This window comes from Cygnus olor, chromosome 10, assembly GCF_009769625.2.
Source record: "Cygnus olor isolate bCygOlo1 chromosome 10, bCygOlo1.pri.v2, whole genome shotgun sequence".
NCBI classification, from domain to species: Eukaryota; Metazoa; Chordata; class Aves; order Anseriformes; family Anatidae; genus Cygnus; species Cygnus olor.
The window spans coordinates 4,096,874-4,120,077 of record NC_049178.1 but is presented as its reverse complement, the minus strand read 5'-3'; the positions used below and the strand labels follow the sequence as shown (position 1 = coordinate 4,120,077).

Here is a 23,204-nt window from a genome sequence, read left to right as displayed (position 1 = left end):
GTCCTTTTTTTCTTTTCTTTGTTTAGTATATATTTTTTTCAAGTGGAACAGTGCTTGTAAGAAAAATGCATGTCTTGCTGCAGATTTGCTAAGCTATATGCTACAGATAACCAAACCAGATTTAGAGGAGGAAAGAACAAACACTAGTTATTATGGCCTGATTCAGTTTGGGAGATTGGTAATAGCTGTGGTTGGTCCTTTCTGTCACCATACACATCTATAGCATGAAAGACAAAAATGGACAGATTAGGGCAATGTGATAATGAGAAAAGGCATAAAAATGAATAAACAGGAAGAATGATGAAAAAATCAGGACAAGATAGTAATTGCATTCATGTTCAAGAGAGTTTCTGACAGTCCTGAGCAAGACCAATATAATAAATAGAAAAGTATTGAAGGCAAATGCTGATCTCCACTGACTAAGACAAAGTAAATATATGTATAAAAATGCAATCTGGAACTGTGCAATGCAAAATGGCAGCTGGTTGAACCCTCTGTGCCGAGCATGGTGCAGCTCTGAATGTGAAGTGTTTTTAAGTGGAATGTTCTCCTCAGCCATGTCTGAGCCAACAAATTGCAGAATAATTGTTTCTTGGCAGTGACCTACAGCAAAATACCTATATTTTGTTTGCTTTACAGGCTGTTACATTGCTGGTGAAGTTAGGGCTGGGACACTTCTGTAGCCAAAGCCATGAAACTGAACTTGTAGTTAGTCTTAGAGAATGCAACAGTGTCGTGCGCCTGCATTAACTCTTACTTTGGGTGTGCAACTCTAGAGATGTAGATTTTACCAGGCTTGTAACTCCACCATTGGTGTAATACCTCAGCTTTGAACACGTCTAGGTGACGATAATCATTTTACAATGCTTGTGTTCTTTTCCACTTCAGAGTTCTGCGCTGTGCATGGTCTTGGCTTGGGATTTGAGGGAATAACTTCCTGAATGTTTTAACGGTTCTGTTCTCTGCATCAGTTTCTGTGCGCTTTTCTGATCTAGAAATGCGTGCAGCTTTGTTTCATTTAACGCCAACCCTGTGAGTGGTGCCGACAGAAGACACCTTCCCCACTCTGTCGCAGTAAGTGCAGCGCAGTCGCTGGAGGATCGGGTTCTCCCTGGAGTGTTTGGGGGGGAGAACGAGGAAATAAGTGGATTTACTTAATCCGTATTAGCAGATGAGGAAGATAAGGAGAGAGAGCTTTGCGGGGTATCCGTTAACTAATGGTATTTTGTGTTTGGTTCCTCACTTCAGTAGGTGGGGGACGGTGCTGCGACACAGATCCAGCACCCGACGGACCGCAGCGTGTTTATACACGGCGCACTTATTACTATTTCGAAAGGCGCCGGGAGGAGCGGACAGGCCGGAGGGGCTCCCCCGGCGGGAGAGTTGGGCTCCGCTCCTCGCCTCCCGCTGGCTGAAGCCGGGCCCTCCTGGCGGGGCCTTTACCGGGGCGGGGCTCCCCGCTTCGTCGGCACCGCCCGCCCAGGGCGGAGAAGCCGGCATGGGGCGGGGAGCGGGGGCCGGCGGCTTGGGGCCGGGGCGGCGGCAGTGCCCGGGGGCTGCCGCCATGCGCCGGGGGCTGCCCGCGCTCCGCGGCCTCCTCGGGGGCGGCTCCGCGGGGCGGCCGCTCCGGCTCCCGGCGCCCAGCGGGCCCCGCGCCGCCCCCGCCGGCGGTCCCGAGCCGCTGGCTGAGGGGAGCGGGGGCGGCCAGGTGAGAGGGGCCGGGGCGGGACCGGGCGGGACCGGGCGGGACCGGGAAGCGGCTGCAGCCGGGCCCGGGGGCTCCAGCGGGGCTGCGACCTGTGGAACCGGCGGCCGGAAGGAGGCGGCGCCTTCCCGGTGTGCGCGAGGGAAGCGGCTCCTTCCCGGTCTGAGCGAGGCGTGAGCCGCTCTGGTTCCGTTATTTCCCGCTGGGAACTCGCTTCTCAGTTCCTTTCCCCTGATGGAGCTGTAACAGGCAAATTGCTGCTACCGTAAAGTTCACGTTCTTCATCTACGGTGTGTTCAGACAGCTAAACTTGTGAGAAGAACAGCATTTACTGTGACCGTGTTACAGCCTGGTTTCAGAAATTTCACATCCCTATTTAAAAAAGACTAAAAAGACTGCTGTATGGTTATCAGCAAGCCTGTGGTGTCACTTGTGCTGCAGCCGCGTTATTTCTGGTGCAGCGCTCCTGAAGCGGAACCACAGAATGGTTTGGGTTGGAACGGGCCTTAACGGCAGCCTACACCGAGAACATGGTTGCAGGGTTTTTGTTTCGTTTTTAAATAGCAGTCAATGATTATAAAGGAGAGAAAGCAGAGCGTTTCAGCGGGAGTTTGTGGATGTAAGGCTGATCGACAAAACTACTTCTATAAAATCAATGACACTGCGATACTTTTAAAATATTAACCTTATTAAATGGGGCTTTGTAGGGGAATATGCTCTCACGTATGGGTTTTGAAAATGCAGTTTGTGTCTTCTAGAGAAGACAGCAGTGAGAACTTGTCAAGCAGAGTGTCGCTACCTCTCCTGTCTCTTATGGTGATGGCGGTGGCAGTGTCCATTTCTGCTGTACCCAGCTGCTGGAAAGATGTACCCAATGAATAATTGATGAGGGACAAAGTGATGCTTTTATGGGCAAAATGCCCTTCTCAGTGCACAGCGGGCTGGACTTCTGTCAGTATGTCCCTTCAAATAGTATTGTATCATGTAAGTATGCCTATAAGGCATATTAGAAAGGGCAAAATGAAAGATCCTTTCCTTCCCTGTGGAGGTGTGTGTGTTAACTGCAGTGTAGCTATTGCATATTTTATCAAATATGTATACACATGGACATAACTAATATACTCTTTCTCTTCAATTTCTTCTTGCAGCTCAACATTCTGCCGTCCTTTGGGTTTCTTTTTGACATTGATGGTGTACTGGTACGAGGAAAGACTCCAATACCTGCTGCAAAAACAGCCTTTCAAAAGCTAGTTAATTCTCAGGGACAATTCTTGGTGCCTGTAGTATTTGTCACCAATGCAGGGAATTGCCTTCGCCAGAAAAAAGCTGATCAGTTGTCTCATATACTGGGAGTTCCAGTGAGTAGCTTAAATCCTATTTCTTTAGTTATTTACTTTCAGTGATTGTCAAATGTATTATATTCCATTAAATGCTGCTCAGTGAGTTTTGCTTTTCCCTTAAGCCCTCTGAAATGCTTTGCTGGAAGTATTATAAAAGTAAAAAATACTGTCTGAAGCTAATGACAATGGTATTTCCGTTGGTAAAGGTACTGATATTTCCAATAGCAATGGTATTTCTTTGCAAAATTATTACTGTGGGACTAAAACTTGCCTTCTCTTTCTGAATAAAAATAAATGTGTGCCAGTAACATGAAATGCTGCTCTAGCAAGCTGAATGTCTTCATGTGAAGACTGGAGCCTCCTATCTGTCGTTGGTACAAGTGGTAAAAAATTTATTCCCCACCAGTCTTTGGGCTCTGCAGGTGCTTTGTTGAGGATTATGTTTGAGCATTACTAAGATAAAGCCGTAAAGTTAGTTCTGCGGTGCCTTTTCTTTCAGTAAGGCTCTACATCAATAGAAAATCACACATGTTGTGGGTAAAATGTGATATCTGAATTATTTCTGGATTTTTTTTTTGATCTGTAGTAGTAGTAGATAGTAATTTGTAGTAGGAGTTCTTCTAGGATAATCATTTTACTGTTTTCATAGCTATTAAAGGAATTCATATGTAAACTAGGAGAAGAAGGTCTTCTAATACAACGAAATCAATGCTGCAGTCTAGCAAATCTACCGCAATTAGAACTAGAGCAGTGCTGGTTCATCTTCCTTGTTTGCTTTCTAAATTAATTTGATGACTCTGTAAAACTAGGAGAGAAAACCTTGTGTTGATGTGGAATAGAATAATTATGGAAGCAGAAAGGGATGTGTATGTCAATTAGCAATGTATGTTTTTTTTGAGAGGGGGATGTTACCAATACTTCAACTGTGAAATTTAGTTAAAAAAAATGATATGGTAGGGTTTTATACAAATATGTATGATTGTTTTGTAATTCATAGAATTTGTCACACCTGTTAATTAAATCTACATATAAATCACTTACCTGAAAGCCAATAAACTCCTTTTGTTCTTAAATTTCAAACAGATTTCACAAGACCAAGTGATGATGTCACACAGTCCTCTGCGGATGTTCAAACGTTATCATGAAAAATGTGTTCTTGTATCTGGACAAGGACCGCTTCTGGATATTGCTCAAGAGTATCTTTTTTAAAAAAAAAAAAAAAGGCAACTTTCTGCTCAAGTATTTTCCTTAATCAAGTTCAGAAGACCAAATAATTCAACACTACAAATTCAGTATTAAGAATTCATTATTAAGCTATGGTAGTTCCTACTCTAACATCAAATGTATGTTTTGAAAATGGTCGCTTTGTTGATTGTTGCTTTACTTTATTCTGCACTTTTTCACCTTACTGTTACATGCCTTTTTACTGTGAAAAGAAGAAAGAAATATTTCTTTGGCATATATTTGTAAATGATCCTTTGGCACAAAGGGTTTGTACCCTCTTAGAATCATAGAATCGTTTAGGTTGGAAAAGACCTCTAAGATCATCTGGTCCAACCTTTATCCTCTTGAGATGAGAGCATGGCACTCTACAGTATCATGTAGTAAATGATATGTATAGTTAGCCTTATCTTGGGAATGGTATTTCAGAGCCTGAGTTTGTTGCTCTGTGCTTCTCTCATCTTCTGTTACCTTCTTCAGGCCAGCCTGCTCAGGTCATGTGCCAGTAGGTTATTCCCTGCTAGTGGAATGGGGTGTTATTTATCTGTTATTTATCACACCTTCCTTTTAACTCAGCAGCTTGAGATCTGCTTTGTAAAGGAGAGTGTCACAGCATTAACAAATAACCTGCTAAACGTGTGTTCTTAGCTTTACTAGCTAGGGTGTAGGTTCTGCTTTTGTGCCTTGTTTTTTTTTTTTTTTTTTTTTTCCTTTTTGTAAGCATCTGATTCCAGGTAATATTGTTTTCATAACCAAAATCTAGAGTAAACCTATACTTGAAAATATTTTTTCAGTTTCTGTACTAACTGTCAAAAAGAACTTTAATTACATTGATATAATTGTACTGTTGAAGGTTCTGACTTAATGACCTTAAGTTGTCTCATGCTTTCAGTAACTCCCTTCTGTACTTTTAAACCATAAGCTGTAAAAAATGTAGATGCAACTTCTAAGTTTGCTTTCATGCTCAAAGATGAGAAAAATTACTGAAGGAACATTCCAGTTACCTGCCAAAATTTGTTAGACATGTTAAGTGTGTTACAGGACTGAATTCAGCATATAAAAAGTGTACTTGTTGGATAGCATTCTTATAGGGGATAATCTTATTTTCAAACAACTTTACAAGTGGCCTGTAGTGTTAATTCTAATACAAAATCAGGTGGCTTAGTTTGTATAATTGATATATATATAAATAGCTCTTATTTGCATATTCATTGCAGAAGTCTTAGTAGTATTGCAAATAGCGTCCCAACTGCTTTTTGCACAAATGAGCAGTTTTAGTTTGATTATTGTCTTGCTAAGTAAGTTAAAATTAATGGGATATATCTGCATTTAAGAGAACTACTATGCAGATCTGGAAATTTTCTCCATTTTTTTTCTCCTTTCCTTTTTTTTTAGTGTATTTCTGAATTTATCTTCGCTACCTGTAGGGCATAATTAACCTTTATTGGTCAGTTCATTGTTTTGCAGTAGACTGAGCTTTACTATGTTTATCTGAAAATACATCTGCAGCTATAATGGCCTAAGGAAAGCATGGTTTGTGGGGACAGTATTTTTTCCTCAGAAAGATCATATTTCTTTCCTATAAGGATTACATAACCTGTTGTCTTGCCATCAGATGAACTTTTTTGTATTTATGTAAAGATAATCTTTGAATATTGCAGGTGTTGTGTGGCTTCTTCCTTTTAATCTCATATTTTGAGCAAGCTCTCTACGTAATTTCTCTCTTAAGATTTCAGGCATACAGGTCTTCTGTATATAAAGAATGGAATGATCATCTTTTTATCTCATGAAAGAAAAGTCTTTAATATGTTGCTTTTATTCCTAAATAATTTGCTTTACTAGATGATAAACTGCTTATGTTAAAGTTGAATTATAGATTTTTAAAAGTCTTTGAATGTAAGCAATTCTGTATCCTTAACTGGTGTTTTCCCAGTCTTGGTTTCAGTCAACCCATCACCATTGAAACATTGCGGGAGAAATACCCTTTGCTAGATGTAGTTGACCATGACAGAACACCTAATATTTCGGTGAGTCTGTGTTTTGTTTTAATTTTTTTATGTTTGATCATTACATGACATCCTACAGTAGAGGTCAATATTTAAACTACAGATCTAATGCTGTTGTTTTATGCTGCATTTTGACTTAGCTTTTTTTTCCTGTTTCCCTATTTGTTTTATTGCAACATTTTTAACAACAACTGTATAGACTTTTTTCTGTTAATGTTAACTTTATAACAAATCTTTACGGTTTGTAATTTACGGTTGTGAGACAACTTATAACTTATTACAGATACCTAATTAAAAATCTGTTTTAGAAAGCTTACTGGTTTCTGTGAATGTATGGAAGATGAAATTAGTTTTTTCTTCCAGTATGGGATGGTCTTGGTACTGTTTTAGGCTATGAGGTTGATCTGATTGTAAAGAATGATTTGCAGATAACTAACTTTTCTCCAAAGGACTGCTTTTCTTGTTTATACCATTATTTTAGCATATTTAGATATTAACAGTACATACTGTTAGTTTACATAAGCACCATGGTTTCAACTGAATTTTGCAGAATTTCAATATGAAGTGAATGTATGCATACACAACAAATGCATGCATATATTAAATATATGCAGGGTCAGTAAATGAAGATTTTTTTTCAATGGATAGTCAAGAAATTCTTTGTTGTGGTTCATACAATTCTTAACTTAATTATGTCAGTGTTTCCCTTGCTTCTCAACCATGCACGTTTAGAGTTCAAGAAAATGTTCATGTGTTTGTCACTATGACAAGTAAATCATGAAATCATGAAACTACTGTTTGGCAAATAAATGTAGTATGATGTGTTAACAGTATTTTCTCTTAGAAGTGTTAAATATGTTTCAAAATACATTTTTCAAATGTGTTGTTAATGACAGAGGCCTGTGTTACTCCTGCAGAAAAATAAACATCCATACTTTACTTAACATACAGAAGTGAAATAAGCAGCTGAAGCTTTGTATGTTCCCAGAGGTCGTTGAATAGATTGTGGAAAGCTTCCATATGTAGAATGCAATAACTTGTCTGCTGTCCATTTACCACGAGATTTCAGTTAGAACTTGAAATGCAAATTTGTAAGTAAACTGACATCAGGTACTGGAGCAGTAGCTGCACCAAAATAGAGTGTGTGTTTCCTGTCAGTGTTGTGGAAAGCAAGTATGGGAACTATACTTGAATTTATTCTGTTAAAAAATAGTAGTAGCTGTTTAATCTTGTAGAAAACTTTCACTTTTTTCTTATTTCAGTACCCCTCTGCTGTGGAGCTTCCCAAGATTGAGGGTCAGTTATCTTTACTTAACTTGCAACTGTCCATTAATAGATGGAATACCTTTATTGTACTTCTCATTATAATTAGAATTGATGGCCTTATTAGAAAGTTGGTTGAGACAATTCCAAAGTTTCCTCATTAGTGACATTGGCCATTAATATGGAATGTATAAAGCATGAGAAAAGTGTTTTATATGTGCAATTTTCAACCGTGTATTTTTAAAGCTTCAGAAGGAAGGTGAGGTCTGCTTTCCTTTTCTATCTTCCTTTAACAGGCTATTGTTGCATTCCTTTTAAACATTAAGAACGAATTGAAGAGTTCAGAAATAACGGGTCTTGGTCTTGCAGTTGTCAGGAGGGTCACTTCAGAGTTGTAGTATGAGAAACATCCTGTTTCAGTAGGCCATATTCACATCCCCATTTTGTTTGCAAAACAGGAAGGTAAGGTAAAAACTGGACTTCAGGATTAAAGAAAAATCCAGATCGTGATTGCTGGAGATCTGAAAGTTGTCTAGAAACAGTATCCCAATTTTGTTTTTAAGATGAACAAAATAACATTACTGATGGATTATTTTAATACTGTATGTAAATGTACAGAATTCACAAAGGTACATAAGACTTAGTGCTGTGGAACAACTTAGCCAATACAAAAAAAATCAAATAATTTCTTAAACACACAGATGTTGCACTGGGGTCTTGTTAATTCCAAGATTTTTCTGTGAATGAATGGATATGTAATGTTAAAACATAAAGTTAATGAAACTATTTCTTCAGTTCATGGTTAAATCAAATTAATTGCTCAGCCTCTTTAGACCAAGTTGTGTCAGAGGTTTGGTGCCCTGTTAACTCTGTTTTGTGATTCTTGTTCTTACAGCTGTTGTTTTGTTTGGGGAGCCAGTCAGATGGGAAACCAACCTTCAATTGATCATAGATGTTTTGTTGACAAGTGGCTATCCTGGAAATCCATATCACCATGAAAATTACCCTCATATACCTGTACTTGCTTGTAATATGGATCTGATGTGGGTAGCTGAAGCACAGTCTCCAAGGTAAGTGCAATTACAATGTGTGTATGCTATGTTGTACCTTAGGTTTTTCCTCACTTTTTCAGTAGAATCCATGATCAATATTTTTGTACAAATGTTGATGTAGCTTCACAGTAGGTCTCATCTTTGAATACAACATTTCAAAACTAGTTTACTTTCAGCAAATGCTGCCTTATTACTGCCTACGTTATTGCATCCAGGAAATTAGGTATTTGAGATAAAGTGCTTGTAAGACCTAAAGCTTTTTTGTTTCCCCACTTGCAAAATAGAGAAATTTTTGCTTGAGAGCCTTAGAGTTTGTCCAAAGGAAAAAAATTGGAAACAATACCTTTTTTTTCATTTCATTAGGTCCTTTTTTGGTATTCCTGTTTTCTACCCTGCAGTTTCTGGTAGAGTGAAGAAATTGCCCTGCTAGTTGAAAGCAGTTGTTTGAGCTGAAGACAACATAGTGAACTGTTTAAGGAACATAAGAAAAAAGAAATAGTAAAAATTGAACATACACCGAAATAGATATTGTTGTTATTGTGACTTGATAATGGGCTTGGTCTTGGGTAGAAGATCTTGTCAGGTATTCTTACTTGGTTGCAAAGACCATCTCTAATTGGCACATTAGCAAACTATATAAATGTAATGGTTTCAACTAGAGTAAGGTAATGAGTATATCCACAGTAAATAAGATGCATAGTTTCAGTTGTGTTCTTTGGCAAAGATCCAGTGTTAAAACTGAAATCTTTTTTTTTTTTTCATTTGAGCTTGACAGTATGACGGATTTGTACGTCAGTGCTGTTACCTTCCCTGCTGGAAAATGTGGTTTTAAGCTGTTGCTAATAAGTACTGGAAATAATTGTGTGCTGATTTATTCATATTTCTTAACAAACAGGGTAGAGAGAGGAAATGAATAGTTAATTTGGTAAAACTAATGCTTCACCGTACTTAAGTGCTACAGCTGTTTCCAACTTTTTAGCTTTTTTCTTAAAGATTATTTTAATTTCTAGGCCACTAGAGACTGAATTTATTAGCACAATGTCTCAGATGGCTTCTGGTGTTCATTAGATCAGTGTTACACGTTTTTTTTTAGGCTGTAGATACTTGGTTTGAACTGCTATACTCATCTATGTGCATAAGAAGGTACCTAACAGTTCTTCTAAAGTACTATGTATACTCTAGAAAATAGGATTGCTGTATAGCAACTTTTTATTCTTCTGACTGTTTTTGATGCTTCCTTGTTTCTCGAGTGATATGTATTAATTCATCCCTAATCCCATATCCTGATTTCAGTAATGAAGTAAACCTGCTTTTTTAAAGCATGAAATTACATCTTCTAAATTAATTGGTTTGACTTGGTTTGGCTTGATTGATGAGCCTTTGTCACTGTTACCAGCTTGCTTGAGTAAAATAATTGAGTTTTCAAAAGCTTGTTGTAAAATTATAGTTTGTTCCATGATTCTCCTTTGCTTCTATTCTTGAGAGAAACCCGTTAAGTTTTTATATTACAGAGTGGATTTTGGTATACTCTTGTGGTTAAAGAGGTTAATTTTCCTTCTGTCCATTTCCAACTTTCCTTTTCATCTTCTCCTCTTTATTAATGCAGCTGATTCTGTTTGGTCACTGCAAAGAGCAGATCACAGGCTAGGTATTATTTCAAAAATTCCCTTTTGTAACTGAAGCACCTGCTTACATACAAGCAACACTATTGCAAATCATTGCTACATTTTTAAAACTGATAAGTCTGTGCTGTCCCAATTACTTTTTTCATTAAGTTCTTCGTTTTTCAGCTAATCAGCACCTAGTTATTACTGAAACAGTGGTGGAAATGTTGCATGCAAATTGAGGGAAAATTCATGGTAACAGGATATGATTTATTAATTTAAAAAAACTCATTTTTTTGCTGTATACTTTATAAAATTTGCTTTGTCACAAGGTCTTTCTATCTTTTTAGGTTTGGGCATGGAACATTCATGGTTTGTTTGGAAAACATTTATAAGAAGATCACTGGCAAAGATCTGAAATATGAGGCCTTAATGGGCAAGCCTAGTGAACTGACCTATCAGTACGCAGAATACCTTATCAGGACTCAAGCAGCAGAAAGACAATGGAAGCAACCTATTCAAACTCTTTATGCTGTTGGGTAAGATGTTATAAGTCTAATGAGGAAATTACTTATGAGATAAATACCAGCAAACTAAAATACACAGCTCTTACTTGGTTAGTTGGGACCATTATGCTACCACTGGGACTACCTAATGTTCTTGGCACTGTGTTGTACTTTTTATGATTTCAAACCTCATTGTTTCTAATCTAGAAACTTAATACTTAGCTCTTTATATGTTTAATTTCTGTAGAAGTACAAAAATTGGTTATATGTCCATTTTTTAAAAATTTCTCTAATATGCTCTGTAAGCCTTTAACAAAAAGGCAGTGGGAGGACTGTTTTGTTAGTTACTGGTATAACCCTAACAAGCTTTGAGTAGAAAATGGGATTTTAAGGAATGTAGAGCTAGAATTGATTTGTGGTGTCATTAAGCTTGGTCATACACTACTGTGCATGTAGTGACGTCATAGAATCCTTTTCATAGAATGAGATAAAGCTCTGTTGTATTAGGGACTGTTCCAGAATCTGCAAGATGTTTGAAAATATAATAAGTTCATTCATGGACTGCTGAAATCTATTCTTGATTTCCTTTCCCCCTTACCCACATCTGCAATTTTCAGTATGGAGAATTACTCCTATTAAATGTCATAGTTGATGAAATGGCATAATAAAATAGCTATATGATTGGATTTTTTCCTGTGTATGTCTACATGAAGTTATGTAAAGCATAAATTAAACTGTTAAATCAAACCCTTAAAAATGTCTTATCATACAAATTGAAATCAGAGAACTAAAATTGTGTTGCTGACTAAACTTCTTATATTTCCAGAGATAATCTCATGACTGATGTCTATGGTGCTAACCTTTACAATCGCTATCTTGAAGAGAAGAACTCCAGAAAAGGTTCAAAAACACAGATTCAGGCCAAAGTTGCTGGAGGCAGAGGGTCTGCTGCTCTCTCTCAGGATGATGAAATAGACAACAGTTGGGAGAATGAATTAGCATCTGCTGCTGCTACTCACTGTAGGTCTGTTCTCGTTTGTACTGGGGTTTATAATCCTCACACAGAGGCACCCTTGGATACCAAGGAGAGCATAACCGAAACAGTGTTCCATGGCCACAGAGATTTTAGGTTTGATCCCGGTTTAGTAGAACCAGATCATATTGTACCAGATGTTGATGCTGCTGTAGACCTGATCTTTCATCTGGAGAACTTTGCTCCTAATTGAGATTACATGATTTCTTAAGGACTACTCAGTGCTACACTCCTCCCCACCCCCCAAATCCAACAGCATGCTTTAAAATCATGCCACAAACTTTCTAAAGTTTTTTTTTTTTTTTTTTTACTTTTTCATTTATATAAACTTATATAAATTTATATACATATAAGTATATATGAGCACAGATTAATATGCTAAATGTACTTAATATAAAATTATATACATTAAAAATCTGTGCTTAATATACTTAATATAAAATTATATAAGTATAAATCATACTTTAAAAAATATTTTGAAAATATGTAATTTCTTGCTTTAGTTGCCCTTTATTTCATCCTATTCATTTTTTTAGATATTTTAGCTATTTTATCATAATGGCTTGTGTGTATTACTGGTACTTAAATTGCCACGTGACAGTTCATTTTTTGTTCGCTGAAAGATTTAGCTTCTAACTTTTGGGGGTGTTTGTGATGCTGGGGTTGTTCACACGATTAGAAATTGGTCAGTAATGATCACAGTATTCTGCAAGTAATGCAGACTTCTCATATTCTGCAAGTACTGTGCACTTTTTCAAATGTGTTGCTTCAAATAAGTGCTAAATTCAAGTATGTTCTGTTTCTTTGTACTCACATGTAACCCCACAGCATTTCTTCTTATCTGTTTTTGCAGTATGTCTGTAGCTACAGTGCCTCTCTACTTTGACATGTAAATCTGTAAAAGAAATGCCCATATAAGCTGATGAAGGTTGAGTTGTTAACACCATTTTTAGAACTCCTGCAAAGCTGAATAGAAGAAACGCAGCTAACAACGGCTGTTCTGCATGGCATAATACCTGGCCTTTTGTTGTTACCTTTTTATTTGCACTTCTATGGGGAATTTAGAGTTTTAGAAAGCTTTAGAAATTTTCCGGCATTTCTCTCAGCTGGACTTCTCCACTGAATGTGTGACTGTTATTTGGGCAAAAAGTGCCTAGTAATTTACTTGAAGCTTCATACCACTGTGGTAGTTAACTGGCCTTTAAATTAATATATTTTCTGTGTGTCAATGTTACGTGTTCAGTTCATGGATTTTATATCTGTTCATTAAAAAAAAGTAATTTATTTTACCTTATTTTTGTAAAATACTTTAACATTTTAATCCAAATCTTTCAAAATAGTTCTATTGGTTGTAACAGTGTACTTGTGAGATATGTCTGTCCTTTATTGATTGGCAAACATAAGTCAATTAAGTGTATTTAAAAACAAAGTCAACTTACACAGAAATCACCTTAGGGAGCTAGTCAGGTATGGGTTTTATTTTGTTGTCTTTTGCTTGTTTATTTTTTGTTTTGCAAATTAGAAATTGTACAAACAAATCGGTGGGTCTTCCATTTTAGACAGGTGGTGGCATGAAGAAAAATGACTTCCTGGCTGACTTCTTCACTGTTTATTATCGTGAATTCAAAATCTGAAAACTCTTCATGTCACGAAGAGATCAAAATTGCTACAATGCAGTCAGGCTTATCTTGTGTTTTTTCCATGTGCAAATCACTCTAATCCCTCTCTCAACTATCAAGATTGTTGATTCATGCACTGGTAATATTTCATAAGTAACTTTCAACATACCTTGATTGATCCAGGATTCTAAGTTTAAGGAAACTGTTCCAAACAGTGTATCTCCTTTTTCTTCACTGGGGAAATATTATAGCTGCATATTCTTGCCTTTCTTATTGTCACAGCAAGCGAATATGTATCTACTTCTTTAGCACATTTCTGTAATACGCCAACTATTTGCAAAGTATGCCGAATCTTTCTAAGTAAAGAGTGTAGTTATGGTTTTGTAAGATGACAGGATAACGGAAGATGTGTTGTTTCAATATTGGAGCATGTTGCAGAGCTCTTTATTATTGGAAACCGTTTTAGGACCATCAGTGAAGCAAGAAATAAAAATGTGGAAGTTGATGAAGGAACACGTTGTTGCATTTTCTTCTTTTTCCCCAAAAATATGCATGAACATTTCAAAAGGTTCGTGGAAAGAACTGTGTATATACTTTTAAACTTAATTCCTCATGAAAACAGTAACTTAAAATGCTTATGTTTGGCTACTAATTGGGCTACTGTTTTTTCACTACACTAAAAGGAGGATGGTTTTCAGTCTGTAGTCCTCTTAGATCATTTGCAATGACAAGTCTGCTTGAGTTATCTTAATGTGATTCTTCAGATGAATGTATGACTGAGTCCCAGTAGTGTTCTAGGGTGCTACTAGATTTGGAGCTGTATCAGCACAAAACAAAAACCAGGTAGTTGTTACCATGTATGGTGAACAAAGATGACATGCATATTGGAACTACTACAAAACTTGAGAGAAATGTTAGCTTAGTAGACACAGGTCATGGTATACTAGTGAGCCAGGCAAATATTTTGGTGAAATATGAAAAACAAATTTTAATGATTTGAAGGGATATAGTGAGTTACCTTTGAGAATGTTTATCTGGAGCTCTAGCTGAATGTGAAAGACCTCACAGCACCCACTTGCTAGATGCTCCTACAACTTCATTATAGTGTTGCTGAACTAAGTGCCCTGGAATTAAATTGTATTCTCTAATTATTACAGCAACGACAATTGACATAGAGCTAGCAATGGAGCCTGAAAGCAAACTGTTTCCTCATTGCCATGTTCCAGTGTTAATGCATACTGAACGCTTTCACTGCAGTATTTGAAATACTACTGATGTTAGTGGTATAGCATCTCTTTGCCAGAGGTTCTCACACTTTGTAAGGTGAGTAGAAAAGCATGTGTTCCTCCCTCAATGAGTCCCAGTCTACTTTGCACTTTAATTAAAAATTCTAGTGAAAATGTTTGTGCCAAAATGCTTCCATACCGTCTACTTTCCTGAATTCCAGCAAAAGACTTGTCATCTTTACCTTTTTATTAATATGACTGCTGAAAAAGCAGGCATTATTGTTCATTTACTGTTTGATGTCTTACAAACGAAGATACTACACTGACACTTCTAATTTGAATTTTGTCTCCTGTTCACTCAGGAAGTGGTACAGATGAGAACTGTAAAAAAGAAGTGTCAAAACATTTCAATAGAGTTACTATTGTAATAGCTAACATTGCCTTGATGTGGATGAGGAGGTCACAGAGCAGCTTACTGTACTAACAGGGGAGTCCTGAGCAGGCACAGAAACAGGACTTTCAGGGAAGAAAAATGGTATGAATTTGGGATGCTCCTGTGGACTGTGGACCTGTGAGCTGCAGAAGTGGATGAGGTGCTTTCCTGGAGTACTTCTGCCTTGGTCCTGTGAGAGGATGCACGTGGCATGCTTTCTAAAAGCTGAAAAAATGTAATGGTTCAGGCTTATCTGCCATAAATATGAACAGATATTAATTGGTAATTACCTTTCTTTTTCACATAAACTGTTCTTCAAAGTGGTACATGCTTTTCAACATTTCAAGTTGGATATCAGGAAAAGGTTCTTCACTGAGAGGGTGATTGCTTACTGGAACGGGCTCCCCTGGGACATAGTTACAGCACCAAGCCTTTCAGCATTTAAGAGGTGTTTGTACTATGCTTATTAGTAATATGGTCTGAATTTTGGGCAGTCCTTTGTGGAGTCAGGAGTTGGAATGATGATCCTTGTGGGTCCCTTCCAACTTGGGATATTCTCTGATTCTATGAAAAGCTGCATGAATACAGGTCACAAGTATTTCTCAAAGGAATTTTTTCTCAAATGGACCCAGTGCAGCCCATATCTAGCTGCGAGCAGCACCTGCTGAGGGCTTGTTTTGCCCTTGGAAAAATCCCTGCCCCTTGCAGACACAACTGCCTTTGTAACTGTAGTCGGGTTTTTTTTTTCAACAAAACTGAAGAATATTGAACCCCAAAGTATGGGGCGCGTCAGTAAGAAGTGAATTTATTTGTGGAGCGAGGGGATACCTCCTGAGAAGCTGAATCTGCACCAGTTTTGGTACCGGATTCTCCAGGTGTAAGAAACCCCGGTCAGGTTTGCTCTGAGGGCGGCCGGCGGGAGGCGCTGTCCGCCATCTTGGGTTTACCTCAGCCCAGGCACCGCGCCGGGCAGGCGAAGCAGGTTGAGTCAGAGTATTACGACCCTCTTCTCTTCTGTCTCCGTGGATTTATTTATTTATTTATTAATATATGTTTTATAAGTAGTAAAATGAGAAACCATTGCCCCCACACAGTTCTCCAAGGCCTGGTATATTTCAGTTCTCCATCCTCGTGGACAGAGCTCCAGCTCAGTAAGGGTTAGTATAAGCTGGGCAGACCTTGAAAAGGCTAAAATGCTTAAAAATAGTAGGAGACAGCATTCACTTAAAATTCTAGCATCTTCTCATTCCCTTCCTCTTTTGATTCCAAACAAGTACTAAGCATTTGATCCCTCCTTAGTAAGTTTTTCCGGTCAGGAACCGAGAAATTTTGCCCAAGGAATTTGAGAGATGAGCTCAGAGTTTGGTGCTCTTAAAATCTCTCCCAGCTGCTGAGAAAGACACATTTTGCTATAGATAATTTCAAATGAATCAGAAGTGTTCAGTTTTGGCATGAGCTATGATTTATGTTTAGGGCTTGTGTGTTTTTCAAAATTGTTTGGACTTTGTTCAACCAGAAAATAAACAGCTGGGGCATGGAAGTGACAGTTGTCTTTTCATGTAAAATGTGGGAAGGTCATGCAGTTGAAAGGCTTTGGGACATTTGGTTTTTGTTTCATCAGTGGATGGATTTGCAGAGAGGCTGACATCATACCACAGTCCTGTTTTCTTTGCACTGTATTTTCAGAACTTCAATTTGTCAGCTCTTGGTTAGCTATTGTTCAAAAAATATTTTGAGGTGATGCATAGAAAACTAACAGAATGATTCACAGAAACATGTGCTAAACTTGGATTTTGCCAATGTAAATAAATTTGTTCCCTACAGCTACAACTGAATCTCAGCTGGGTAAATTAATTGTTAGAAGCAATTATTTTCAGAGTGCAGTTTAGCAAGCTCCAAGCACAGTATCAGCACATAGTGATCTGGAGACATCACAGTGCACCTTCATACTATCTGAATATGGTTTTGTACCCTGATGTGCAAATACATTTGAAATTAATGCACATAAATATTGTTTTAAATTATGCTAATTGCACAGATAGCTGAAGGTATGTGAACTTGCCCAGACCTTTGGTTCTGATAGTTGACTAACACAGTCTGTGTTCAGATCTTTTGTATACGCAAGGACGGATTTTTGGGTGATGAAATATATCCTGCTTTCAACATTGAAATAGCCTGCATGTTGAAAGTTTCAAAAGAGTATTTCTGTGGTCAATTCTGTGAATAAAACAGATCAGTAGGTATTCAAAATGTCACAGATGGTACACACACAGTAAACCCATCTGAAAATCAGCTGAGCCAGAATCTTTTACTGATCTTAATTAAAAGTTATCCCTCCTCTTTGATCTTGAATGTCAGGCTCTGAATCCTTGATCATGCTAACCATGTAGTGTTAATCACCCACCCAGGTTTACTAGAGATTTACCTATTAACCTCTTGTAGCAGAAGCAGTACCTGTTGAATAGGTAAGAATATTTCTCAGAGTAAGAAATGAATTTTCAACAGGACTTGAGTCTCATTGCTTTTTTTATGGAAATGTATCTATGGAAGTGTTTCTGCTAGTTTAACAGCTGAGATCCTGACCGTAGATGGGGGAAAAAATACTTAGTGAATTTACACTCTAAAAACTATGGGTATTTTTTTGCAGGTTAAAGCTACATAATAAAGGCCAGCTTGCCTTACTAACAACAATAAAAAAATGGTTGTGCTATAAATATCCTCCTGTATCCAAACTATTCCACAGTCCTAGGTAATTCAAAGAAAGGTTTCTAGAAATGTAGGAAGTGCCTTTGAAATGTTTGTTATATGCATCTGTAATAAACCAACTAAACAATTGTCCTGGCTTTTTTCCACAAGAAACTGAACATACTGAAGGAGACCTGCTAATGCTTTTAATTTGTAAGTTGCATGCAACTACAAATGATAGGGCAGCACAGATCAGAGCAGGGGTTTGTTTTTTCTTAATGTGTTTGTTTGTTTCTCAGCATAACATTTTCTGACTAAGTTTGCCTGTTCACATTTTGAAGGGTGCGCATGGGGAGATTTTGGCTGGTGTTAAAAGTCTGATGCTAGAATTAAAGGGACATGTAAAAAGAAATGGGTGTTGCTTTGTTTGATTTACAGCAATCAAATAAAATCCAGGATCTAAATGTCCCCTAGGGAAGGCAGTTTTAACTTTGTTTACACTTGACTGTAAGCACTGAAAAAAAGTTATTTGCACCCCTAGTTACACCTCTAGTCTTCCATTTTCACATGGAAGACTTTGAATCAATTTTATGTGCATGCATTTATGTAAGGGATGGGCAGTTGTAGGTATTAGAGGAAGAATTAAGTACTGCTTGTTTAACGGAATATGTTGAACTACCTTGTGTTAAATTGGAAGACCATACAGCACAATAGAATAGAGAATTTCTTAAAATCTTGATTTTTGTCTCTGATAAACTAAAGCAACGTACATGTATAAAATAACGAAAGATACTAATTGCCAGATGTTTACTTTAATTAAACCTTTTTAATGATACACAGTACAATGTATCCACTACACTACAATTCACAACAAAAAGCAGGTTTCATATCTCTTTAAAAATTTTTTTCATAATGAATTCATAAATAGATGAAAGTAAAGTATAAAAAAAAATACTGTAGTATGCAAGCTTGCTCCCTTGTCTCCTCATATTCCAAACGATCTAGTCAATATTGTGGTAAGCAAAGTAGTTACTGACGATTAGAAATGTATAGCCTGCATCTCTTGAAGAAACCTTGAAAAACAGCAACAACTTTGTCCTAGAAAATGCAGAATAATTTTAACACTGTTATCCTCTCAACCCCTCAAATCATTTTGGAATGCATTGAATGAATTCAATATGAATTAGAGATTTGTATTTTCTCCCCAACAGGTGTGTGAGCCAGACTCACTTGAATGCTATCTAGTCTCTAGAGTTCTGCATCCTCTGGAGACTGGGTTTTATATAAATTATCAGGTAACAGTGAGTGAGGCACAAAAGAGGGAAAAGTTTGTTGACAGCACTGAGTGTATCTGACTACCAAAAATCTTAGCATTTCTCCACACAGACAAAATAAGACAAATCTTTAAACAGTTACAAATAAGTTAATTCACCTTCTGCTCAGTGTATTGTGTCTGGGAAACGGAACAGTGTCTGATCTCATGCATTGGCTTCCCAGGTTTTGAAGCGGTAAGTTTATGTAGCACCATTCAAACACAACTCCACGTGGTGAGTTCCTTACATTACACCACCAAGCTGTATTAGCAAATTTACTCTCCTCATCAATATGTCACTTCCTTAAGAAAACATACATAGCATTTTCTTTTGCCAAGTGTCAAACCACTTTTCATACCTAGAATGATCTATTTTAATACTGCTTGCAAAGGGAAAAATGTTTATCTATGCACAGCATTGAAATAGGGAATGAACATGAAAAATACAGAATAATGAGGATGGTTCTGCCCTTTGCATGAAAGTATTTTTTCTGATAGCCCCTTAATTTCCCCCTAATACAAACCCAGTTCCACACAAGTTTTGTGGTGTTTTTTTGTTTGTTTGTTTGTTTGTTTGTTTTGTTTTTTTCTTCTCCCAGTGGGAATTAGATACTTTTGAAGACATTGGTAGGCATCTGTCTAAAGCTTTAATGTTGTGGAAACTGCAGCTCTTAATGCACTCGTTAAAAGTAGCTTCAAGTTGTCAAGATAAGTTTGCATGCCATATTCAGAGGACAATCTTTCATACCCTTGTTTTCACATGCAATAGTTTAGATACCCAAAATCACCTCCTTACATCTACATTGCTTACAGAATTTAGTGCAGAAGAAATGGGTGTTGTTCATCACCTGCTCTAGAGAACACTGCAGGGTAATTGGCTGTTAGTGGTTATTGGAAAGAGACTGCCTTTTGGAAGTACACAGCTGGTGTTGGTCAGATGTTTCAAAAAGACAATTTCTAAGGAAATAGTCTTCCATTTAATGTTTTCCCCTACTTTTGTCTGGAGAAGTGTCTTTTTTTTTTTTTTTTTTTTTTTTAATTGATGGCTAGCTTGCCCCAATCCTGGTCATATGTCAGGTACTTTTTCTAAGCTAACATTTACAGAAACTTGGATCCTTTTAGCTAGCTATTACATTCAAATAGGGTGTACTTTAAGATGTGTTAGTGAGTTTGTGGGGACTTAAGATTTAAACTCCTACAGTGTAGTCAGCTACATTGTAGTTTAAGTATGCAAGCCTAAAATAGAGGACTGCTGTTTTTAGTATCTTCGTCTAGACTTTACAATTTAAAATATAAATGTAGGAAAACATTTTGTTATTTTTATGACTAAATTTAAAGAAAATAGTACACTTGTAGTAATTTAGCTGTAATATCAATTTTTGAATGGGTTAAGTAAGCTTTAGATAGAAGTGGCTTAGATAGAAGCAGCTTTGGGAAGCTCCTGTACCTACCTACTTGCACTACCTAATCAGGCGAATGACAGCAGAGCCAGACAACTGACTTTTTTCAGAGTACAGTATTAGATATACAAGTTAAAGATATTAAGTCACTATCACAGGGCCAGGAGACTGGTAGTTACGTGTGTACAAAACCCCTGTTGGTTATACTTTATCTGGTGGCCCTTTAGAGATTTGTGATAAGTTTTCTTGTAAATTTGAGGCAGAAAGAAAGTAGAAATCAGTGTCAGCAGTCAGTCCAATTCAATAATCAAACTGAAAGTAACTTGACTGAAGTCTAAAAATGTCTTGCAAAACAAACATGGAAAATGACCTTTTAAAGATAAAGAGCCTCAATAATTTTGTTATCAATCTGTGATCCCGGTGACATTGAATCTGATCTCCTAAAGATTCTCAGAGGATGTCCCTGGAGGACAGAGTCTGTTACCATACGCTTAGCTAGTTTATCAGTCCACTCTTGTTCTGTATAGACAGCTGCTAAATTTATTTAAAAACTAAAGCAAAAGCAGGAAAAATTGTAGCTACTTGTATAGTTTATTATTTTACCTTTGGGAAGGAAATTAGTTCTCTGAACTGAGTAAGCATTGACTAAACCTACCAGATTTAACAAGGCAAAGCATAAAATCCTTTTTGACTAACTCAAGCCTTCACTTTTCTCATTCTTGTGAACTTACTCTGCTTGTTTTCCACTGGCCATTGACTGAAGGCAGTTGTTGACAGTCTGCCTTCAGTCACACCTAAAGTTACAAATGTGACATGGGTAACTGCCTGTATCAGTATTCATGGTGAAATCCTTGTTTAAAAGACACAGTTAAAAAAAAAAAAAATCACAACCCTTTTTCCTTTGAATAATTCTTTTGAAGTGCATTTTTATCATTTAGTGGTTCTTTAATATGACTGATATCTAAAACTGGGATAGGATGTGTGCTGTCTCTTTCCATCTAACCTCTGGCAACAATTCCATGTACGGCAAATACCCCTTTGCCTTGGTCTGTTTTAATTTTGTAACCTTGCTCTTTCCTGAGTAAACTAAAATGAAATGATAAAAAGGATACAGAGGGCTAAACTTGTGCTGGAAATCAGAACACCTAGTTATAGGATAGTTTGTTTGTTTTTCCCTAAAGTACACAGTGGGGACTGCATTTTAGTGCTTACATCTGAGATTTTTGCTGCTTTGAATAGCTCTAAAACTTAATTTAGTAGAGTTGAAAGAAATCTAACATGACCTGGCCAGCAAAAACTAACACACCCAGGAATCTTTTCTCAGACCAAAATCTCAGTAGGATGGTCTGCACCAAAAGATACTACAAAATTAAAACTGAGACAGTATTTCCGAAATGAATGTCATCTTCTATGGAGGAAATGCCAAATCTGAGAACAGACCAAAACAGACCAAGGACTCTGGTCTGTGACTCTTGAAGTCACCATAATTCATGGAACTGTAGTAAAATGTAACTATTAGTCTGTAGGGGTTAACAATATGGCATATTTTATTGCCAATTTGTAAATCTAAAATGCTTTTCAGTTGATCAAAAAAAACGGTTACCCTTTCTCAAATGATACGAAGTGTTTAGGATGATTAGCCTAAACCCTGGGATTTGTCTCCTTTCAATTCCACTATGAACTACCCACGTCACTGATCTGTTGCTCTCTTTTCTAGTTGCCTTAGTACGTGAACCACAAGGGTGGGAATACAAGCTACGTGGTGATCATAAACTCCTGTGGTGAAGCGAGTCATGGGAAAACTACCTCTTCACAAAAGTACACATACTTGCTCCCGTTTTCTTGGATTTTCCCTACCTCTTTACTCATGGCTCGTTCTACCCAGAACCTGGTTTGTTTCTGTGAAGTCTCCACAGAAAATGACTGATGGGTTAAACTGAGCACTCTCCAAGGTTGGAAGGTATCAAAAGGAAGCAACTTTATTTCAGTTTCACAAAGCACCTATTGTTCTCATTTTCATTTTCTTCTAGCGTGTTTACACAAAATGATGCAATAGGGTAAACTTCAGTGGTCTGTTAATATAGAAATGTTTTGGAAGTAGGATGCATAAAGCTAAATGATTTCTACTAACGAAATAACATATAAATGCATCCAAAATTTAAAGAGACTCACATTATAGCACTAAGAAAAACAATTCCATGAAGGGAAACTAATAATGTTATCTCATCCCAGTTCCCTTGGTATTGGCATGAGATGGCCAAAAACATTCAAATGATCAACTGGACACAAGTTGGCAGGCTAGGAGACTAAATAATGGAGGTGTAAATCTCAGTGGGACAATATGACAGGGAAGCATTAAGGAAAGGCTTTAATGTTATTTAAGTGTACTATTGCTTGAGTATCTACAGAATGTAATGCCTTTACTGCGGTAACACGTGCAACACATGACAATCAGCTCTATTTTTCAAATAAATCCAATCTTCTCTGAAGTCAAAAAAAAAAAAAGAGAAAGAGCCCAACTTTCCATGAAGCTCTAAGAAATCTATGCAGTGTTAGCTGGGCTTCATTCACGTTTGTAGTTACTCCCACCACAGTGACCTGCTTTCCACTACAGGGAGAGTGATAAAATCATTAGGACTTTTCCTCTGTTCTTAAGTGTGTTGTTTTTTTTTTTTTAATTTGTTTTGCAAAACAAATATTAGCAGGTTTCTGGGCTGACATTTATATAATACATAATAAATATTTGTAAAAATTCCATCCATGACAGACTGGATGAGTAACCGGAGATAAAATTAGCTT

The 23,204-nt window shown here is 37.2% G+C and overlaps 1 protein-coding gene and 1 long non-coding RNA gene across 2 annotated transcripts in view; both read left to right on the top strand.

The window, feature by feature from the left end:
• Nucleotides 1-1,564: 1,564 nt before the first annotated feature.
• Nucleotides 1,565-13,859, top strand: LOC121075240 (haloacid dehalogenase-like hydrolase domain-containing 5). The gene is made up of 8 exons (XM_040568246.1): nt 1,565-1,708; nt 2,854-3,063; nt 4,129-4,241; nt 6,200-6,293; nt 7,535-7,568; nt 8,431-8,605; nt 10,542-10,730; nt 11,524-13,859. Exons 1-8 carry the CDS (start codon nt 1,565-1,567, stop codon nt 11,921-11,923), a joined length of 1,359 nt encoding a protein of 452 aa, XP_040424180.1. The 3' UTR covers nt 11,924-13,859.
• Nucleotides 13,860-16,075: 2,216 nt separating this feature from the next.
• Nucleotides 16,076-23,204, top strand: part of LOC121075239 — a 28,101-nt gene continuing 20,972 nt past the window's right edge. Inside the window, exon 1 of the long non-coding RNA XR_005822838.1 lies at nt 16,076-16,159. This is a non-coding gene — a long non-coding RNA (uncharacterized LOC121075239). The remainder of the gene's footprint in view (nt 16,160-23,204) is intronic.

Bases quoted from the DNA above. Each gene is read 5' to 3' on its own strand.
- LOC121075240 (XM_040568246.1), top strand. From the start codon at position 1,565: ATGCGCCGGGGGCTGCCCGCGCTCCGCGGCCTCCTCGGGGGCGGCTCC. The intron at 3,064-4,128 runs GTGAGTAGCTTA...AATTTCAAACAG, and splicing joins CTCATATACTGGGAGTTCCA to ATTTCACAAGACCAAGTGAT. The intron at 7,569-8,430 runs GTCAGTTATCTT...TTGTTCTTACAG, and splicing joins GGAGCTTCCCAAGATTGAGG to CTGTTGTTTTGTTTGGGGAG.